Source organism: Balaenoptera musculus, chromosome 14 (genome assembly GCF_009873245.2).
Source record: "Balaenoptera musculus isolate JJ_BM4_2016_0621 chromosome 14, mBalMus1.pri.v3, whole genome shotgun sequence".
In the NCBI taxonomy this organism is placed as follows: Eukaryota; Metazoa; Chordata; class Mammalia; order Artiodactyla; family Balaenopteridae; genus Balaenoptera; species Balaenoptera musculus.
In genome coordinates this window covers 62,597,457-62,618,589 of record NC_045798.1, presented here as the reverse complement: position 1 = coordinate 62,618,589, position 21,133 = coordinate 62,597,457, and the positions used below count along the sequence as shown (strand labels likewise).

The 21,133-nt window shown below is 37.5% G+C and overlaps 1 protein-coding gene across 1 annotated transcript; it reads right to left on the bottom strand.

Moving 5' to 3' along the window:
• Positions 1–3,674: 3,674 nt before the first annotated feature.
• HAUS1 (HAUS augmin like complex subunit 1) lies at positions 3,675–19,534 on the bottom strand. Its single transcript, XM_036823125.1, has 9 exons — positions 19,459–19,534; positions 18,506–18,680; positions 9,172–9,307; positions 7,671–7,805; positions 6,683–6,806; positions 6,225–6,290; positions 5,360–5,431; positions 4,856–4,903; positions 3,675–3,855 (listed from the first exon to the last, which is right to left on the bottom strand). Exons 1-9 carry the CDS (start codon positions 19,486–19,488, stop codon positions 3,805–3,807), a joined length of 837 nt encoding a protein of 278 aa, XP_036679020.1. The 5' UTR covers positions 19,489–19,534; the 3' UTR covers positions 3,675–3,804.
• Positions 19,535–21,133: the final 1,599 nt, after the last annotated feature.

Below are 21,133 nucleotides of genomic sequence, written 5' to 3'. Positions count from 1 at the left end.
TATGTGATTTTTTGTGACTGGCTTCTTTCCCTTAGCATATGGTTTCAAGTTTCATCCATGTTGTGGCATGTCTGGCTACTGCATTGCTTTTTATGACTAAATAATATTCCATTGTATGGCTATACCACATTGTTTTGGGCATTCGGATTGTTATGAATAATGCTGCTGCAAACATTCATGCATTAATTTTTGTATGCACATGTGTTTTCATTTCTCTTGGGTATACAGCTGGGAGTTGAGTTGCTGGGTCAGACGGTAACTCGACATTTAGTAATTTGAGACCCTGCCAAACTGTTTTCCAAAATGACTGTACCATATTACCATCCTACCATTAATGTATGAGGGTTCCAATTTGTCCACATCCTCACCAACACTTGTCATTATCTGTCTCTTTTATTCTATCCATCTTAGTGGGTATGAGATGGTGTCTCACTGAGTTTTTGATTTTTATTTCCCTGATAATTAATGATGTCAAGCATCTTTTCATGTGCTTATTAGGCATTCATATATATCTACACTGGAGAAGTGTCTATTCAAATCCCTTACCCATTTTTAATTGGGTTATTTGTCTTTTATTATTGAGTTGTGAGTTTTTATAGATTCTGGATACAAGTCCCTTATCAGACATATCATTTGCAAATATTTCCCCACATTCTGTAGATTGCCTACTCACTTTTTTTCCTACTCACTTTCTTAATGGTGTCCTTTGAAACACAGAAGTTTTCAATTTTCATAAAGTCCAATTTCACTATTTTTTTCTTTTGTTGCTTGTGCTTTTGGCTTCATATCTAAGAATCCTTTGTCATATCCAAGATCGTGACTTGTCTCTAACTTTTCTTCTAAGAGTTTTATAGTTTTAGCTCATATTGAAGGTTTTGATTCATTTTGAGCTAGTTTCTATATACAGTGTAAGCTAAGGGTCCAACTTTATTTTTTGCATTTGGACATCTAATTGTCCGAGCACCATAAGACTATTCTTTCCCCACTGGATGATTTTGGCTTATCACTATGAAATGTACAACTTTACCTCCTATTCTAACATCTATTTTGATATTACTGTAAACTTTTAGTTACTGTTTACATTATATATATTTTCCATGATTTTACTTTTAATCTACCTGTATCTTTATATTTAAAGTGGGTTGCTTGGGGACAGCATTTAACTGAGTCTTGATTTTTTAATTCAAGCTGACAATCTCTGCTTCTTAATTGGAGTATTTAAATCAGTTGCAGTTAATGCAATTATTGACATGGTTGTGTGTAAATCTACCATCTTGTTTTCTATTTGTCTCATCTTTTCCTTTTTTTTCATTTCCTGTCTTCTTTTGGACTGAGCATTTTTTATGATTCCATGCTAACTCCACAATTGATGTATTAGCTATACCTCTTTGTTTTCATTTTATAGCTATCGTTGTAGGGCAGGAGTTGGCAAATACTGTCTGTGAGCCAAATCTGGCTCGCCTCTGTCTTTATTTATTTATTTATTTATTTAGGCTGCACCGGGTCTTAGTTGCGGCATGTAGACTTCTTAGTTGTGGCAAGCAGACTCTTAGTTGTGGCATGCATGCAGGATCTAGTTCGCCAACCAGGGATCAAACCCAGGCCCCCTGCATTGGCATGGAGCCTTACCTATTGGACCACCAGAGAAGTCCCTCTTTTTTGATTCTTATATTGTACACTTTTTGCTCTCCTTTTTCTTTGAACGTAAGTTTCAAAAGCTACCTTTATCAACTAACTACTGCAGCTAACAACCAGCCCCAAACTTAAAATAAGCTTCAAACAACAATCATTTCTTATTTCTCATGATTCTAAGGGTTGACTCTGTTGGCTTCTAGCCTGGGTCAGTGTGGTTGATCTCTGCAGTCTGCTAGTGGCTCAAGTGGGGATGGACAGTATAAGAAGGACTCATTCACATATTTGGCAGTTGGCAGCCTGTTTGGTCTTGGGGTGGGAACAGGGCTCAGCTGGAATTACTTGCCTCAGCTCATCCTCCAATAGTCCAGGCTTCTTCACATGGTAGTCTCAGAATTCTAGAGCAGTAAGAGACAGCAAGCTCCAATGCAAAACCATTTTTGTTTTGTTTTTTAATTTATTTTATTTATTTGGCTGCATCGGGTCTTAGTTGTGGTGCACAGGCTCTTTGTTGTGGTGTGTGGGCTCCTCTCTAGTTGTGGCGCACAGGCTTAACTGCCCTACGGCATGTGGGATCTTAGTTCCCCGACCAGGAATCAAATCCGCATCCCCTGAATTGGAAGGTGGTTCTTAAACACTGGACTACCAGGAAAGTCCCACACAACCAGTTTTTAATCCTCTCTTTTTCTCATATGTGCTAGATATAGACTCCATCTCTCAATGGGAGAAGTAGCAAGGTCACAATACGAAGGGTGAGTGCACAGGGATGGGAAGAATTATGGTGGTTATTTCCACAGTCAACCTACCAAGTTACCTTACCAAAAGCACTGCAATTAAGTTAAAAAACAAACAACAAACTTGGAAAATATTTACAATTCAAATATAGCTAACACATCAGGAGCTGTCTTAAGTTAAGAAAAAGATCAAACCACCATACTTAAATGCCTAAAGGAAATGGACAGTCTCCAAAAAAGGAAATACAAATGTCTTTAGCCACGTATTTGTGGAAAAGGAGAGGAGGGAAATTTTTAAGGTTAATTAGATAATCTTTAAAAAACTAATTGCTTCTTGATCCCATGGTACAAAATTTTTTGAAGTCCAAAAAGCTACATAGTGAAAAATCTCTCTTCTTCTCTACACTACATTTGTCATGGTTTGATTTTATTTATGAAAGATTTTGCCATACAGGAAGTTTTAGTATTTCAAAACTTTCAAACATTTCAATCGTCTTTTTATGGCTCCTGGATTTGTCTTAAGTTTCTGACTCTGTGATTATTTAAAAATCAAAACATTAAAACTCCTCCATGATTTCTTTTACTAACTTTTTTTTTAATATTTAAATCTTTTTTTTTTTTTTTTTTTTTTTTAATTTATTTATTTATTTATTTATTTATGGCTGTGTTGGGTCTTCGTTTCTGTGCGAGGGCTTTCTCCAGTTGCGGCAAGCAGGGACCACTCTTCATCGCGGTGCGCGGGCCTCTTCACTATCGCGGCCTCTCTTGTTGCGGAGCACAGGCTCCAGACGCGCAGGCTCAGTAGTTGTGGCTCACGGGCCCAGCTGCTCCGCGGCATGTGGGATCTTCCCAGACCAGGGCTCGAACCCGTGTCCCCTGCATTGGCAGGCAGACTCTCAACCACTGCGCCACCAGGGAAGCCCAATATTTAAATCTTTGATCCCTTGAAATTACCCTGATATAAGGGGTGAAGTACAGATCTAGCACCATGTGTTGAATTATCTATCTCTCTACTACTGATTTAAAAGGTCATCTTTTTCATAAACCAAACTCCTGCATATATTAACATTTGGACGTAGGCAGCTAAGCTGATCGGGGGTGTGGGAGAAACATAACTGAAGTTGCAGAACCTTTCCCTTTCACTTAGCTGACCTAGTGAGCAACTGCAGGACAACGGTCACAGTGTTCACCTAAGAGAACTACTGAAGGACATTTAACCACCAACAACATAGAAAACCAATGTTTTTTCATATGAAAACTATGTATTTGAGCATAAAAATTTAATACACAATCAGAAACCACCATTCTATCAATAAGGACATTATTATCTCATCTAAGAACACAGAAATTAAGTTATAAGGAATGCCATGAGGAAATAATTCTTTAAAGTCCTATTCATTTTACTTTGTTAAGAAAGATGAAATTTATTTGGCTCTGGTCACAGTTCCATCATGTTTACTTTCTTTGTAAGTTCAGCTTCAACAGTATCCTAAAGGAAGAAAGAAACACCATAAATATTATAAATAAGGACATAAAGAAGGTGCTCTAACTTCTATTGTTATTTAAAATAAGGGAAGCAAAAAGGAAAAACACTGAAACAGAAACTTTTTAAAATACCATTACAAAATATTAAATATTCTTTGAGATATTCCCCTTGCTTTTATAACTCCCCACTTCCCACACCCCAAAAGTTTTCAGACTCCTGATGCTATTAAACATTAAAAGGTGGGGGGGAACCTTTAGAGAGGTGAATGACTGCAGTGATACTTGAATAGATTTTTCTGACCTTTACTCCTTAAGCAACATACTTCTGCAATGTCTCTCACATCACTCTTTTCCAATCTCATTGCCACTGTTCTCATTACTTCTCATCTGGCCTAAACAGGCCAACTAGTTTCTGCAATTTTCTTTTTCCCTCCTCCAATCCACCCTATACACTGATTCCAGAAAAATCTTCTTAAACAACTGGCCTGATCAAAAAGCATAACCTTTATCATATTTCTCTTTAGCTTAAAAAACAAGGTAACACAGAGCAACTTTCAGTGGTCCCCTACAGCCTCCAAGAACAACCTTCTTTATATTTAAGGTCCTTCATCTCATAAACCAATTGACCTTCTTCAGCTCTATCTTCCACTGCATACTCCTAAGCAGCTGGACTGCTTCACTTGCCAAAGCTTGGAAAAGTCCTCCATTTTTCAGCTCTTATGCTTTTGTTAATTCCTTCTGCCTAGAATATTCTATGTCTCTCAACCCTCCTTTTCCATCCAGGAAAATCTATATAAAATTTTAAAAGACCACTATGTAATTTTTATGAAAAAAAAGATACGTATATGCCAAAAAAGTATTAAAAGATGCATGGTAATGATACACAGCAAGTCTGGGACTGTGGCTCACCTCTGAGTAGAAAGGAAAGAAGGAGGAGGAAGGGAGCTTTAGCTATGCCAGCATTTATTTTTTAAAAATCGGAAGGAAAAAATGGAACTACTTACCAATTCTCGCTTTGCTTCTTCAATTTTCACCTGAGCAAGAGATGGATTCTTTTAAAGGAAAATAAAATAAGGAAAGGTTATGTTGCCTCAGCTAGGATGCAAGGGGAAAAAGAATATAACAATCCTTTTCAAAAGGCAAAAAACGTTGTAGAAAGTATATCCAAGGTACATACAATACTAAAATTCAGCACAGACTTTATTTATTTATTTTTCAAATATTTATTTATTTGGCTGCACCGGGTCTTAGTTGTGGCATGTGGGATCTTTAGCTGCAGAATGCGAACTCTTAGTTGCGGCTTGTGGGATCTAGTTCTCTGTCCAGGGATCGAACCCGGGCCCCCTGCACTGGGAGCACGGAGTCTTAGCCACTGGACCACCAGGGAAGTCCTTCAGCATAGATTTTAAATCCTTAAACATGGACCCAGTATTTTCATGATCATTTAGTGCCCTTGGGGAAAGGTGGAAAAGAGGAACATTTTTTTTTTTAATTATAAAAATAATTACCGGCATTAAATCTAAATAGGACTCCAATTTTTTCTTCAAAGGTATAGTCTGTCGTTTTAGTTCTGCCAATTTCTGGGGGTGAAAAAAACACAGAGTAATAGAAATATTCACAATGCAACTAAACCCTGTCTATTTCTGAAATAAAACATGACAAAGCATTAACATTAGGATAGTTTAAATAATGTATCAAATAAAGAGCTTCAAAGATAAATGGATAACAAATGGAAACAATCCTTAGAAGATGCTAAAATAGGAAACTTATACTCCCATTTATTAAGAATAAGATTTAAGTATGCTGCCTAGTAATACAAAATAATGTAATTAAGAGGAATCAGAACATCAGGGAATAATTAAGAGTCTCAAATACATACTTATGAATTGCCAATTTTAAATTCCAAAAATCAAACTACCAAAAAATCTAAAGAAAAAAAAGTAAAACAAAACCCTCCATTTCTCCCTCTTCCCATGAAAATAGATAAAACCCTTATACAATCTAAAACCCCAGAATTGCATTCTACAAGGGTATGGGACCTGCATTTTACTGAAAGAGAAGAAAGAGGAGGACCTAGGTGGTTAGCACATAGTCCCTCAATACATTCATTCAATAAATAAATCAATAACATATAACTGACTCCAGCAAAGAGTTTCTAGCATATAGTAATAAATAAAGGAAACCAAACAAATGGAAGAATATATATAGATAAACAAGTAATAAAGATATAAATACTGGTGAACATAAAGTACAGCGGTAAAGGAAAATAAATCAGGTCAATAGTGAATAAAGCTCTATAAAAAGAAACAAATGAAAAAGCAGATTGTGCACTAACATTTTAAAGAAAGTTAAATTGGGTTAAAGTAAGCGTACCTCTGAAAGTGCTACCAGTGACTGATGAGACAGAGAAGCATCCATTCCTCTGGCTGAAAGTCGCTCCTACAATTACAAAAAAGGGAGTTCAGTTTAAAAAATTATTTTACAAGTGACCCTCATGAAATATTTTCAATATATAACACAGCAGAGAAGCTATAAATCATAGATGAAGGACTACACCTGCTCCTAAGCACTTTTATGTTGCATGCGAGTCATTTCAGACAGAGATTTGTGACAAGATGGGTGCAGTGCTTAAGAGCCTGAGCTTCGCAGCCTGGCAACCTGCATTTGAATTGGGATCTGCTGTTAAGTAGCTGTGTAATCTTGGGCAAGTTACCCACCTTCTCTGCAGTTCCCTGGTCATAAAAAGGGAATAACAATACTGCCTAGTTCTGAGGATGAAAGTTGAAAATAAGTCTGAAGAGAGCTAAATATATTCAGTCCTTCATACAAACCTCTGCAGCTCTAATTCCAGACCTGAACTCCTCTGACTTGGCTTTTAGGAAGTCCATGTTCTGAAGACGACTGTCAACTTTGGCCCTTTCCATAGACAGATGCAACTCTGCCTTCTTGAGATCCCTTTAAAAAATGAAGTTGAGAACATTTTCTTCTCAGTGAAATTATTATAAAAAGGAAGCTCTACTACTTTTTCGATTCAACTCTGGATTAGTCAAGAGTATCAAGAGGAGATAACAGACTTGCTGGATTTTCTACCATAAATTTTATATCCCAGACTGGCTACCATGCATTCTTCTAGGTCATCTTTCCCTCCATGTTGCCATCTGGGATTTTTCTCAAGGACTACTAAATAATTTTAAGATTATTCTATGCCAATTATTCTTGGAGAAAGTAGATCTGCTGCTCAAAAAAGTGACTTAAAAAAAAAAAAAAAAAGTGACTTAACAGATCCTAAAGTCAATTTGAATTATGGAGGTCCCAAAGGCCTCTCTCCTAAATGTGACATGACACAGTGTTTTGCATATACATAGTCAATATTTGTTGGATAAATTTACACACCAGTAAATTACTTGTGCATACACATACTCCTGATCCACAGCATCTAATCTCTGGGGCTATAGAGACCTAAAGAAGGTCCAAAGCATCAAGAGGGATACCAGAGTTCTAGTAAGAAAGGGCAACAAAATATAACATGACTTTAAGTTGCACCATAGTTTATAAGTAAAAAAAAAAAATTCACATACATTTTGAAAATTATAAACAGGTTATTTGTAAAACAGAGAGAAAAAAGAAACTATATAAAGTAAAAGGTAAAAATATGTACTCAACCACTCCTACCTTCACCCAAGTCATTTTCTACTTAAAAAAACATTTTATCTTCCCATTTCCTAACGTGTTGTTTTAAATCATATCTATCGCCAAAACTAATGTCCTGTTACTGTCTTTATAATAAAAATTGTCACCACTTCCAACTCAATTACTTACTCTTGTAGACATTTTTCTAATACTAAAGTTGCAGTTAGATTTTTCTCAAGTTTTGCCAATTCAAGCTTGATTTCTTCGTTTTTGGATTTGGTGCAAAAAAGATCAGAGGTCAAATCATTCACTGCAGGGATAAAACTAAAAGAAGAATCTAGTCACGTAAATGGACATTAAGGACAATAATTACAATTATTCCTCATTTCTAAAAATGATTTTATTTCTATGTGGATTCTTCTTTAACCATGCTGTTTCATACCTCTATACTATTTTACACGCGGTTCTTACTGTCTGGAATAACCTTCTTCAGCTGGCAAATTTCCATTTGCCCTTCAAAACTCAAATAAGATTTACTCCCATTCTGGAATTCACTACTCCTTTCTCTGTGCTTCCTAGCTACAGCTTGTACATTACTGTAGTGTTGCAGCTGTCATACTATGTTATAATTTTACATGTCCATCTCCTTTAATTTACCATGAGCAGAGACTGTACTTGCTGGCATTCATTATTCTATTCATTTCTGCTTCCCCAGTGCCTATATGTATAGCTATACATATATATATATATATATATATATATATATATACATACACACACACACATATATATATTTACACATATATATAGGGAGGGAGGGAGGAAGGGAGAGGGAGAGAGGTAGTTACATAAAGAGTTATATATATTATATGCCTAGGATATAATTAGTATTTGGTGTCTGCTGAATTGACTTAATTCAAGTCTAGATTTCTGCTGCCATACGGCCTACATGATCTTATATCTAAAACTCTACTGAAGTGTGTGTGTATATATATATATATATATATATATTTATTTATTTATTTATATATTTATATATTTATAGATATTCTAAGCTCTTATATTAGCAGTTAAGCAGAATGGCCATACAATTCTCTGATTATAAGTTGTAGTGGTAGTCCTAGCTAAGATGCAGCCAACAGTGATAGTCCTATGGACTTTTGAGTCAGACCGGGTTTGAATCCCAACTCTGCCATTTACTAGCTCAGAGAAATTATTTAACCCACCTCTCCTGAGCCTCAGTTTCCTCTTAAGGTTGTTAGAAGGATAATGTCGTTATATAGGTGAAATGCCTGTCACAAAGAATTGAAGGTCTTTAACCTACTCTATCCAATAGGGTAGGGACATGACCAAAAATCACTACTCTATGCTCAACCAGATGATTTAGCCTACTGCTCTTTTTACTGTTTATAGGGAATGATGTGATACCTAAACCCTTTTCAAATATACATGAGAACCAGCCTTCACAAACCTAATCCTGAAAGAAGAAAACACTAAAATTTAACCAATACCAAGTTTATCTGAAGTAATTATACATACTCACTAGCAATGATAAGGAGTTAACTAAATTCAGTATTTCTGCATACACTACTAATTTCCTATACAGAATTACCCTGAGAAACAAAAGCTCTTTAGGTCAAGACCTTACAGTGTATATGACTGCAGAAATTAAAATTGTCACAAGAATTACCTAGCTAGTGAGGTATCCTTTGTTTCAAGGGCCACAGCACTGTCAACCAAAGCATTCAGATACCTGGAACCAGTGCTAGAGAGATTGGCAGGGGAAAAATTCACACTCTCCAGGAGAAGGTCTTGAAGATGCTTGGCTGAAAAGATATAAGAGTTTTATGGTGACTAAGATCTTTGTTTTGCTTTAATTTTTGACAGCTTTACTGCAGTCTTTCACATAACATAATCCACTCACCTAAAGTATTTTAGAACATTTTCATCACCCCAAAAAGAAATCCCACACTCTTCAGTCATTATTTTCCAGCTACTCAACCCATGAAGCCCTAGCAACCACTAACCTACATTTTGTCTCTATTCATTTGCCTAATTTGGACATTTCATATAAATGGTATCACATAATATGTGATCCTCTGTGACTGGCTTCTTTCACTTAGCATAATGGCTTCAAGGTTCATCCGTTCTGTAGCAGGTATCAGTCAGTACTTCATCCCTTTTTATGGAAGAATAATATTCCATTGTATAGATTTACCGTATTTTATTTATCCATTCATCCATTGATGAACATTTGGATTGCGCCCACATTTTGGCTATTATGAATAATGTTGCTATAAACATTCACGTATGGGTTTTTACATAAACGTATGTTTCCATTTCTCTTGGGTATATAACTAGGAGTGGAACTGCTGGTCATATGGTAACTCTATGTTTAACTATTTGAAGAATTGCTAGACTGTTTTCCAAAGCTACTGATTTTTACATTCCTGCCAGAAATGTATGAAGGTTCCAATTTCTCCACATTGTCATCTTCACCAACAGCTGTATTATTTATTTATTTTGCACAGTGATCATTCATAAAACTGAAGAATGATCAATAAAATGATAATCCAAGACCTTGTCTTTTTGATTATAGCCATCCTTGTAGGTGTGAAGTGGAATGTGGTTTTGATTTGCATTTCCCTGATGGCTAATGATGCTGTACTTGCTGGCCATTTGTATATCTTCTTGGGAGAAATGTATATTCATATCCCTTAACCTTTTTTTTGGCCGCAGCTTATGAGATCCTAGTTCCTTGACCAGGGATAGAACCTGGGCCCCTGCAGTGGAAGCGTGGGGTCCTAACCACTGGACTGCCAGGGAATTCCCTCCCTTATCCATTTTTAACTGGGTTGTCTCTTCATTATTCAGTTGTAAGAATTCTTCATTTATTGTAGATATAAGTCCCTTATCAGATATACAATTTGCAAATATTTTCTCCCACTCTGTGGGCTGTCTTTTCATCTACTTGATGGTGTCCTTTGAGGACAAAAGTTTTTAATTCTGATGATGTTCAATTTACCTACTTTTCTTTTGTTGCTTGTGTTTTTGGTATCATAGCTAAGAAACCATTGCCAAATCCAAAGTCATGAAGATATACACAGATGTTGTCTTCTGAGTTTTAGATTCAGCTCTTACCTTTAGGTTTTTCATTCATTTTGAGTTAATTCTTATATATGTTATGAGGCAGGGTCCAATTTCATTCTTATACATGTGGATATCCACCTATCCCAGCACTGTTCACTGAAAAGGCTATTCTTTCCTCCATTAAATTGTCTTGTCATCTTTGCCAAAAATCAAACCACCAGGAGTCTGACTTCCAACATAACAGTGTGAGGAGCTCTGCTCACCTACACTCCAGTGAAACTGGTGAAAATTGTAAAAAAAACCCAAAAAGCAAAACAAAAAAAACCCCAAAACAAAACACAACCATTTAAAGCTTCTGGAAATGCTCCTAAGGACAAACAGCAAATGAAGAAACATCTGTTCAAGAAAATCTATTAAAATTCAGCAAGGGGGCTTCCCCAGTGGCACAGTGGTTAAGAATCCGCCTGCCAATGCAGTGGACATGGGTTCGAGCCCTGGTCTGGGAAGATCCCACATGCCACGGAGCAACTAAGCCCATGCGCCACAACTACTGAGCCTGCACTCTAGAGCCTGCGAGCCACAACCACTGAGCCCGTGCACCTAGAGCCCGTGCTCCGCAACAAGAGAAGCCACCGCAATGAGAAGCCCGTGCACTGCAACGAAGACTAGCCCCGGCTCACAGCAATTAGAGAAAGCCCGTGAGCAGCAACAAAGACCCAACACAGCCAAAAATAAATAAATAAATAAATAAATACATTTATTAAAAAAGAAGACAAGGAGAAAATCTTGAAAACAGCAAAAGAAAAATGACATATACTAGGAAACCTCAGTAAGATTAACAGTCAACTTCTTGACAGAAACAACGGAGACCAAAAGGCAACAGGATAACATGTTCAAAGTGCTCAAAGAGCAAACTGTCAAGCAAGAATCCTACACGTAGCAAAGCTTTCTTTGCAAAATAAAGACTCCCAGATAGACAAAAACTGAGAGAATTTCATTGTCACCAGACCCAACTTATAAGAAATATTAAAGGAAGTTCTGCAGGCTTAAAGCAAGTGACCCCAAACAGTAATTCAAATGCGCACAAAAAGCAATGAATTATCAGTAAAGGTACACGCAGAATTATAAAGAGCATAAATGTATTTTTTTCTTCGTTTTTCTCTTAACTGACTTAAAAAGCAACTGGATAAAATAATATTTATATAAGGTATTGCTGGGTTATAGAAATGTAATATATATGTTAAAAACAGCACAAAGGATGTGGTGGTAGTAAAGGTGTAAAGGGCTAAGGAAATGACTACAGATGGTTAAGTAATAATATAACAGTATACTGTTGGGTCCATATTATTAGATGTAATATGTGTAACAATAATACCACAAAAGGGGGGAAAAGAGGAACAGAACTACATAGGAGCAACATTTCTCTATCTCACTGGAATTAAGCTAGTACAAATATGAAGCTGAGCTGATACGATTTATTTGCAAACCTCAGAGCAACACTAAAAAGAACTGAAAAAAAAGAAGTAAAAAATCACTGAAGAAATTTAAATGTTACATTAGAAAATATTTACTTAATGCAAAAGAATGCGATAAAGGAAAAATAGCGAAACAAAAGAAGATGTAATATATAGAAAATGAAAAGTAAATTGGCAGATATAAATACAACTATATCAATAATAACATTAAATGAGAATGAATTAAACAATCCAACCCAAAGGCAGAGATTATAAGACTGAAAAAAACAACAGGATCCAACTACATGCTGTCTACAGGAGACATACTTCAGATTCAAAGATACAAATTCAGGCATAACTCAGAGATACTGGGGTTCCAGAACACCGCAATAAAGCAAATATTGCAATAGAGAGAGTCATGTGAATTTTTTGGTTTCCCAGGACATATAAAAGTTATGTTTGGGCTTCCCTGGTGGCGCAGTGGTTGAGAATCTGCCTGCCAGTGCAGGGGACACGGGTTCGCGCCCTGGTCTGGGAAGATCCCACATGCCGCGGAGCAACTGGGCCCGTGAGCCACAACTACTGAGCCTGCGCGTCTGGAGCCTGTGCTCCGCAACAAGAGAGGCCACGATAGTGAGAGGCCCGCGCACCGCGATGAAGAGTGGCCCCCGCTTGCCGCAACTAGAGAAAGCCCTAGCACAGAAACGAAGACCCAACATAGCAATCAATCAATCAATAAATAAATCTTTAAAAAAAAAAAAAAGTTATGTTTATATTATACTGTAGTCTATTAAGTGTGCAATAGCATTATGTCTAAAAAAACAATGTACAAACCTTAATTTAAAAATACCTTATTGCTAAAAAATGATAACCACATCTGAGTCTTCAGTGAGTCATAATCTTTTTGCTGGTGGAGGGTCTTGCCTCGATGTTGATGGCTGCTGACTGATCAAGGTGATGGTTGCTGAAGGCTGGGCAATTCTGTGCAGATTCTTAAAATAGGACAACAGAGTTCGCCACATTGATTGACTTTTCCTTTCACAGATGATTTCCCTGTAGCATGCGATGCTGTTTGACAGCATTCTACCCAAGAACTTCTTTCAAAACTGGAGTCAATCCTCTGAAACCCTGCCACTGCTTTAATCAAGTAAGTTATGTAATATACTAAATCTTTTGTTGTCATTTCAACGATCTTCACAGCATCTTCACCAGAGTAGATTCCTTCTCAAGAAACCACTTTCTTTGCTCATCCATCAGAAGCGACTCCTCATCCGTGAAAGTCTTATCATGAGATGGCAGCAATTCAGTCACATCTTTAGGCTGCACTTCTAAGTCTAGTTCTCTTGCTATAGCCACCACACCTGCAGTTACTTCCTCCACTGGAGTCTTGAACCCCTCAAAGTCATCCATGAGGGCTGGAATCAACTTCTTCCACACTCCTGCTAATGCTGATATTTTCACCTCTTCCCATGAATCACGAATGTTTTCAGTGGCCTCTAGAATGGTGAATTCTTTCCAGAGGTTTTCAATTTACTTTGCCCAGATCCATTAGAGGAATCACTATCTATGCCAGCTATAGCCTTATGAAATGTATTTATTAAAGAATGACTTGAAAGTGGAAATGACTCACTGGAGTAGCACTTTTAATATCCTTCAAGAACTCTTCTTTTGCATTCACAACTTGGCTAACTGTCTGGCATAAGAGCCCTAGCTTTCAGCCTGTCTTGGTTTCCAACATACCTTCCTCACTAAGCTTCATCATTTCTAGCCTTTGATTTAAAGTGAGAGGCATGTGACTTCCTTTCACCTGAACACTTAGAGGCCATTGTAGGGTTATTAATAGGACTATTTTCAATTTGTTATGTTTCAGGGAATATGGAGGCCCAAGGAGAGGGAGAGAGAAATGGAAAAGTCTGAAATATTGTGAGAATTACCAAAATGTAAGAGATACGAAGTGAGCAAATGCTATTGGAAAAATGATAGATTTGCTCAACACAGGGTTGCTACAAAACTTCAATTTGTAAAAAAAGACCCCACAATATCTGTGAAGTGCAATAGAGCAAAGTGCAATGAAAATAAAGGATGGAAAAAGATATATAATGCGAACAGCAACCACAAGAAAGCTGAAGTGGCTATATTAATATCAGATAAAATAGACTTTTTAACAAAAAATGTTACTAGAGATAAACAGGGACAATTTATAATGATAATACCGTCACATAATACAAAGTATTCCCCCATTACAATGGAATGAAATTAGAAATTAGAAAGAAATTTGGGAAACTCATAAATATGTGGAATTAAACAACATACTCCCAATAACCAATGGGTCAAAAAGAAATCAAATCCTTTGAGGTGAATGAAAATGAAGACATAACATACCAAAACTTAGGAGATGCACCTAAACCAGTGCTTAGAGGGAAATTTATGCCTGTAAATTCCTATGTTAAAAAAGAAGAAAGATCTCAAATCAATAGCCTAAGCTTAAAACATTTAAAAAAGAAGAGCAGACTAAACCTAAAGCAAGCCAAAGGAAAGAAATAATAAAGAACAGAGTGAAAATTAATAAAATAGATTAAAAAAGAAGAAAAAAATCATTAAAACCAAAGGCTAGTTCTTTGAAAACATCAACATAATTGAAAAACCTTCACCTAGATTTAAAAAAAAAATTTTTTTTTGTATTGGAATATAGTTGATTAATAATGTGTTAGTTTCAGGTGTACAGCAAAGTGATTCAGTTATACATATATAGTACCTATTCTTTTTCAAATTCTTTTCCCATTTAGGTTATTACAGAATATTGAGCAGAGGGACTTCCCTGATGGCACAGTGGTTAAGACTCCACGCTCCCAATGAGGGGGCCCGGTTCGATCCCTGATTGGGGAACTAAATCCCACATGCATGCCGCAACTAAGAGTTTGCATGCCACAACTAAGGAGTTGGCAAGCCGCAACTAAGGAGCCCACCTGCTGCAACTAAGACTCAACGTGACCAAATAAATAAATAAATAAATATTTAAAAAATTAAAACAATAGCAATAAAATAAACTATAAAGCATACCACTATGAATATCAGGTGACTGTCATTTCCTTAAAAAAATATATATATTGAGCAGAGTTTCCTGTGCTATAACCTTCACCTAGATTGACTAAGAAGAAAAAAGACTCAAATTACTAGCCTCAGAAGACAGTATATTCCACTGATCTACCTACTTAATAAAAAGGATTATAAAGGAATACTATGAACAATTGTACCCAGAAATTTAGATAACTTAGATGAAATGGACAAATTCCAAAAAGGACACTTACTACTGCATCTAATTCAAGAACAAATAGATAATCTAATAGACCTACAGTAAGCAAAGAGACTGAATTAGTCATCAAAATCTACCCATAAAGAAAAGTTCAGGTCCAGATGGCTTTATCACTGAGTTCTATAGATTACATAAAGAATTAATACCAATTCTTCATCAACTATTCCAAAAAATAGAAAGGAGGGAATACTTCTCAACTGTTTCTGTGAGGCCAATATTATCCTGACACTAAAACCAGAAAAAGACATATTAAAAGGAAAGAAAACTACGGACCACTATCTCTTATAAATATGGATGCAAAAGTTCTCAACAAAATACTAGCAATTGAATCCAGCAACCTATTAAAAAATTATACACCATGAGGACATGGATTTATCTTATGGATAAATGTTGGATTAACATCTGAAAGCCAATTCATGTAACACATCATATCGACAAAATAAAAAACTAAAGTCATATGATCATCTCAATAGACAGAAAAAGCATCTGACAAAATCCAGCACCCTTTCATGATAAGGACACTCAACAAAGTAGGAATAGAAAGAAACTTCCTCAACCGGAAAAAGGGCATCTACAAAAAACCCACAACTCACATTGCACTCAATAGTAAAGACTAGATGCTTTCCCTCTAAGATGAGGAACAAGATAAGGATGTCTACTCTAATAGATGTCTAAATCTATTCAGCATTTTATTGGAGGTTCTAGCTAGGGAAATTTCACTTAATTTTCCTCCTCAGCTGAAGAATTGGCAGCATAAAGAATGAATGGTTTCAATAGTTTCATCTGTATTTGTCACGGTTAAAAAGTCTTCATACAAAACTTTTACATCCTTTCCCAATTCCTGAAAATATTTCCAAAATGTTCCAGTCTTACGTGCTGCAAAGAACTGTACTGTGCAGAAATAAAAACTGCATCTAAGAAATCTTTTGCTCAAAAGTCATTCAAGTCCTGGGGGCTATACAGTATCACTACTCAAAATTTAGAATTAGAAACCCTGGAAGCAGGAGTTCCTTAACAGTGTGTATGAATCTATATTTGTTACAAGGTTCCATAAATTTTCTGTTCTCTGCTTGACAGCTTCGCTGTCTAAAAGGAGGAAAAACTTAGAAAAGAGGAGTAAAAATTAAAGTACATGGCAGGGTACTTCCCTGGTGACGCAGTGGTTAAGAATCCACCTGCCAATGCAGGGGACACGGGTTCAATCCCTGGTCCAGGAAGGTCCCACATGCCGCGGAGCAACTAAGCCCATGAGCCACAACTACTGAAGCCCGTGTGCCACAACTACTGAAGCCCGCGTGCCTAGAGCCCGTACTCCACAACAATAGAAGCCACCGCAATGAGAGGCCCACACACCGCAACGAAGAGTAGCCCCCGCTCGCCGCAACTAGAGAAAGCCCGCACTCAGCAACAGAGACCCAACACAGCCAAAAATAAAAAAATTTTTTAAAAATAAATAAAATAATAAAAATAAATAATCTTAATATCTGAAAAAAAAAGAAAAAATAAAGTACATGGGGGGGTTGGACTTCCCTGGTGGCACAGTGGTTAAGAATCCGCCTGCCAATGCAGGGGACACAGGTTTGAGCCCTGGCCCAGGAAGATCAACGTACCGCGGAGCAACTAAGCCCGTGTGCCACAACTACTGAGCCTGCGCTCAGAGCCGCTTGTTGCTCCACAACAAGAGAAGCCACAGCAATGAGAAGCCCACACACTGCAACGAAGAATAGCCCCCGCTCGATGCAACTAGAGAAAGTCTACCCTCAGCAACGAAGACCCAACGCAGCCAAAAATAAATAAATTAATTAATTAATTTAAAAAAATAATAAAGTACATGGGGACTTCCCTAGTGGTCCAGTGGGTAAGAATCTGCGCTCCCAATGCAGGGGGCCCGGGTTCAATCCCTGGGCAAGGAACTAGATCCCACATGTGTGTGACAACTAAGAGTATGTCGCAACTAAGAAGTCCGCATTCCGCAACTAAGAGCCCACATGCCACAACTAAGACCCGGCACAGCCTAAATAAATAAATAAATAAATAAATATTTAAAAAAAAATAAAGTACATGATGTGTAGAGTTAAGATATCAATGGTGGCAGGGCTCGTCTGGATACTTTAGTATAGAAAATTGTGTCAAAATTTTGTATATATTACTAGAAACATTTGCTATTTAATATATGCCACCCTAAAAAGCACTCAAGGACAGCCGTGAATAATCTTACTTTTAAAATCATTCGAATTTTCATTACATAATAGTATAGACAAAAAGAAAGTTCTTGCAAAATAAGATTTTTCTGGACTCAAAGCCCCTTTCTCCATACTGTATTTTAATAACTACTAAAATAAAATCATTTAAAATTTAAACAAGTTTAAAGGCATACGGGAGAGTATGACTACACAGGAGCATCACAGGGGAGGTGTTTGGGGGTGACAGAACTGTTCTGCATCTTAGCCGTGGGGGTGGTTCTCAGAATCCATGTGTGTTAAAACAGTATACCAAACAAAAAGTCATTTTACGGCATACTAATTTTTTTAAAAGAAAACTGGAAAAATGCACATATGCAATAGATTTACAATATAAATTGCTCTACATTCAAAACAACATATGTAACATATGCCATACACCTGCTTAAGTGTAGGCAAATGTAGATCTCACTTCTTTCCTCTTTTGTATATTCCCAATCTTTATTTTTGTGGTTTGTGTTATAAAGACAATGGATGTGTTGAATACACTTTTTTAAACTACATATGCACAGCAGAAAATTCTCATGCAGTCCCATGAATACATGGCAACAGAGTGATGTGTTCAAGTCACAGTTCATGGCTGCCACCTCAGGTGTCATGATGGCTCATTATGACTAAAGCATGGAGACTGGAAAGAGACCAAAAGATATGTAAGTGAAAAACCACAGGTATCGTATATGTCAGGCTAATAAGTTTAGACTCATCTTTTAGGGGTTACTGTTTCACCATCAGCGTATCAATAAAATATATACTATAATGAAATTTATGATTAAGTTACTATAACAACACAGTGTAAGACAAGTCTGGGTAAAATAAAGAAGCAAAACTGACAAGCAGTCTACACTAAATCAATCTTGTATACTTTAGCGTTAAACAATTGGTTACCTCTAGTTATTATCTCACTCAAAACTCTGGAATTAATCTCACCTTCTGATTCATATTCCCTTGCTTTCTGTTTCAAGTCCTCTATTACCAGGTAGACATCCCTGTCCCGGACCCTGTTGCGTTCTGAAAGGTGATGCAAAATCTGCGTTGTCCGCGGATTCACCTCATATTGTGGAATGGGATGATCTCCAAATATTTTTTTCAACCAGGCAGCAACCTAACCATTACAAGGGATACAAATTTTATAAGCCTTGTTTTTTGCAATAGCACGAAGAAAATATGGCCAAGAAGTGATCAGTAGCAAACGAAATGCTTTCCATGAATATTCTGGCATCCTAATTTGTCTTTAGGGAGAGAGATACCAGATGTCAGGAAATAAAAAGTGAGCAAGCACAATAAATAAAACTACCAGAAAACAATCTATCCTTTCCCAAAGCTACGAAAGCAGTATAGGCTAATATTTTGCATCACTCGAATAACTTTAAAGCTCAATATGCAGGTGCTAAGGCATTATTACAGTTGCAAAGTCTGAAAAAAGAGTTGTCCTCAACACACCACAAGACCCGCAATGCCAGGAAACTCCTAGAGCTGGGATGCGAGACACTGAAGCAGGTCTAGTGTGAAAATTCTGGTAGAAGCAGCAGTGAACGGCGAGGCTTGGCTGGAAGTTGACTTTGGGTTCAGAAGTCCCCCTCCAGTCTCCAGGGGGAGGTTTCGCACCAGGGGGCTCTCCTCAACCCCTCTCCAAGCCCGAATCCCGGCAGGGAAGGCCGGGAAGGAAGGGAAACTCCCTTTCCAAGGGTGGAGGTGGGGGTGGGGGGCGATAGTCTAAGGGGGGTGGGGCGGGGAGGCTCACAGATCTTGAAGGCGGGACTAAATACGGAACAGCAGAGGAACAAAGTAAAAGTGGTGCGCCTAGGAGGTCCGCCGACAGGGCGAGTGTATCAAAGACGCGGTTTCCGGGATGCCGCAAAGCCCCGCTCCCGCCCCATCACCTGCGCCTCTTTCTCCTCCTGCGCTTCCATAGCCGCCACTCCCGCCACTTCTCGAGCAGCTCCTCGCGGGAGAAGCGCCCCGCTTGCTCTGACGACCCCGCCCACACACCGTTGGGCCCGCCCCCTTTGGTGCCCGGGATTTCTGGGAGTTGTAGTTTTTCCTAGGACTCCAGGCGCTGAGAGCTTGGACTAGGCTGGTCCAAGGCTTTAGCACTGCAAGGTTCTCCTCCGTTACCACCTCGCAGCTCTCTGCGCTCTCCATGGTATCACCTCCAGGACGAGAACTAAAGCTGCCTAGAACCAGGCTTTATTTTCTTTCTAAATGTGCTGGAGACTTTTAAAACGGTTTACGGTATACAACTGCTGGCACTGGCACTGCCACTCAGCCATTTTTGCATTCATTTCTTGCGTTTCCTAAAGTTCTCTCCTTCCATCACTCTGTAGTTAACGCCATGAGAGGTTCTTTATATTTCTACGGGAATGTATAGTTTTCTCTGTTTTCCTATTTTTGTTTCATTCTCACAGGAATCCTGTAAAATAGATGGACACACATTATTTTACCTATTTTCACATTAAAACCACACACTCAGAGTATATGACTTGACCAAGACGAGGTGGTAGAGCTGGAATCTGACCACAGTGTTCTGACTCCTATTGGGTGTTTCAGCCTCCTCAGGTTATACCACGCTGCTGTCCACAACCTCCTGTAGTATATTGTTCCTTAGGAAAGGTAGACCATGTACTCAACTTTCTGTGATATGTGGTTTAACATCAAATTGTGGATCACTTAGCACCAAATATCTTTTTCCTAAGTCATATGCCTATTTTAAATGATTAAACTTTTAAACGAAATTTAACTAACTAGCCAGCACCATACTGTATGGCTTTCTTATTCTTTTTTTGTTTGTTTTGGTTAAATATGTATCTGCTCATTAACTAAATTCCAGATAAGTGGGGGAAAAGTTATCTTTTTTTCCCTTTGTCCACTTTCATCACTACAAGTTTTACAAAATATTCCTGAACTTTGTTTTTACAAACCAAAATTTTACCTGTTCCTACACCTAATTTCCAGGAGAACTGTCATATGTACACATGGCTCATCTTGAAAAGAAAGTAGAATATTAGAGAAAGGGATTGCTGGCCATATAATACTTGCAAGCTGTTTTAGGAGATGACTGTTATAACCCATATTCATATGCCCCACCCAAATTAAGGTTTTGTGTAAACTAGGACTTGGTGGATGAAGCTGAAAGATCCTTCTCAGTACAGCCGCAAGTGAAGGCAACGTTAATAGTCTCTACTATCACAAAATACCCAACATCCCCCCACCCCCGCCAAATTCTCTACATATCACAAAAATCTCAATATCACCAAAAAATCGGTAGGAGGAACAAAAGTCCCGCCCTGATTTCATTGGGTTGGTATAGAAAGTTATTTTCATCATTTCCATTTTACTTCAAATGAAAAAGTAAAATCCCTACTGTCATGAAACTAGTTGCTTGTACAGGAAAAATTGAGCCATAGCCCACTCTCGAATGAGACTTTTGATTCTGGACCATTCTTCTCAGGATTGGCAACCACTCTATTTGAATTTGTGCTTGTTATACTTTTTTTTAAAAAACCTATTTCCTTTTATTTATATTAATTAATTAATTAATATATTTATTTTTGGCTG

Coding starts and splice junctions, on each gene's coding strand:
- HAUS1 (XM_036823125.1), bottom strand. CDS start 19,488: ATGGAAGCGCAGGAGGAGAAAGAGGCGCAG. Junction 9,308..18,505: donor AAGGGAATATGAATCAGAAG/GTGAGATTAATT, acceptor ATATCTTTTCAG/CCAAGCATCTTCAAGACCTT. Junction 4,904..5,359: donor CCTATTTAGATTTAATGCCG/GTAATTATTTTT, acceptor TTCCTTTAAAAG/AATCCATCTCTTGCTCAGGT.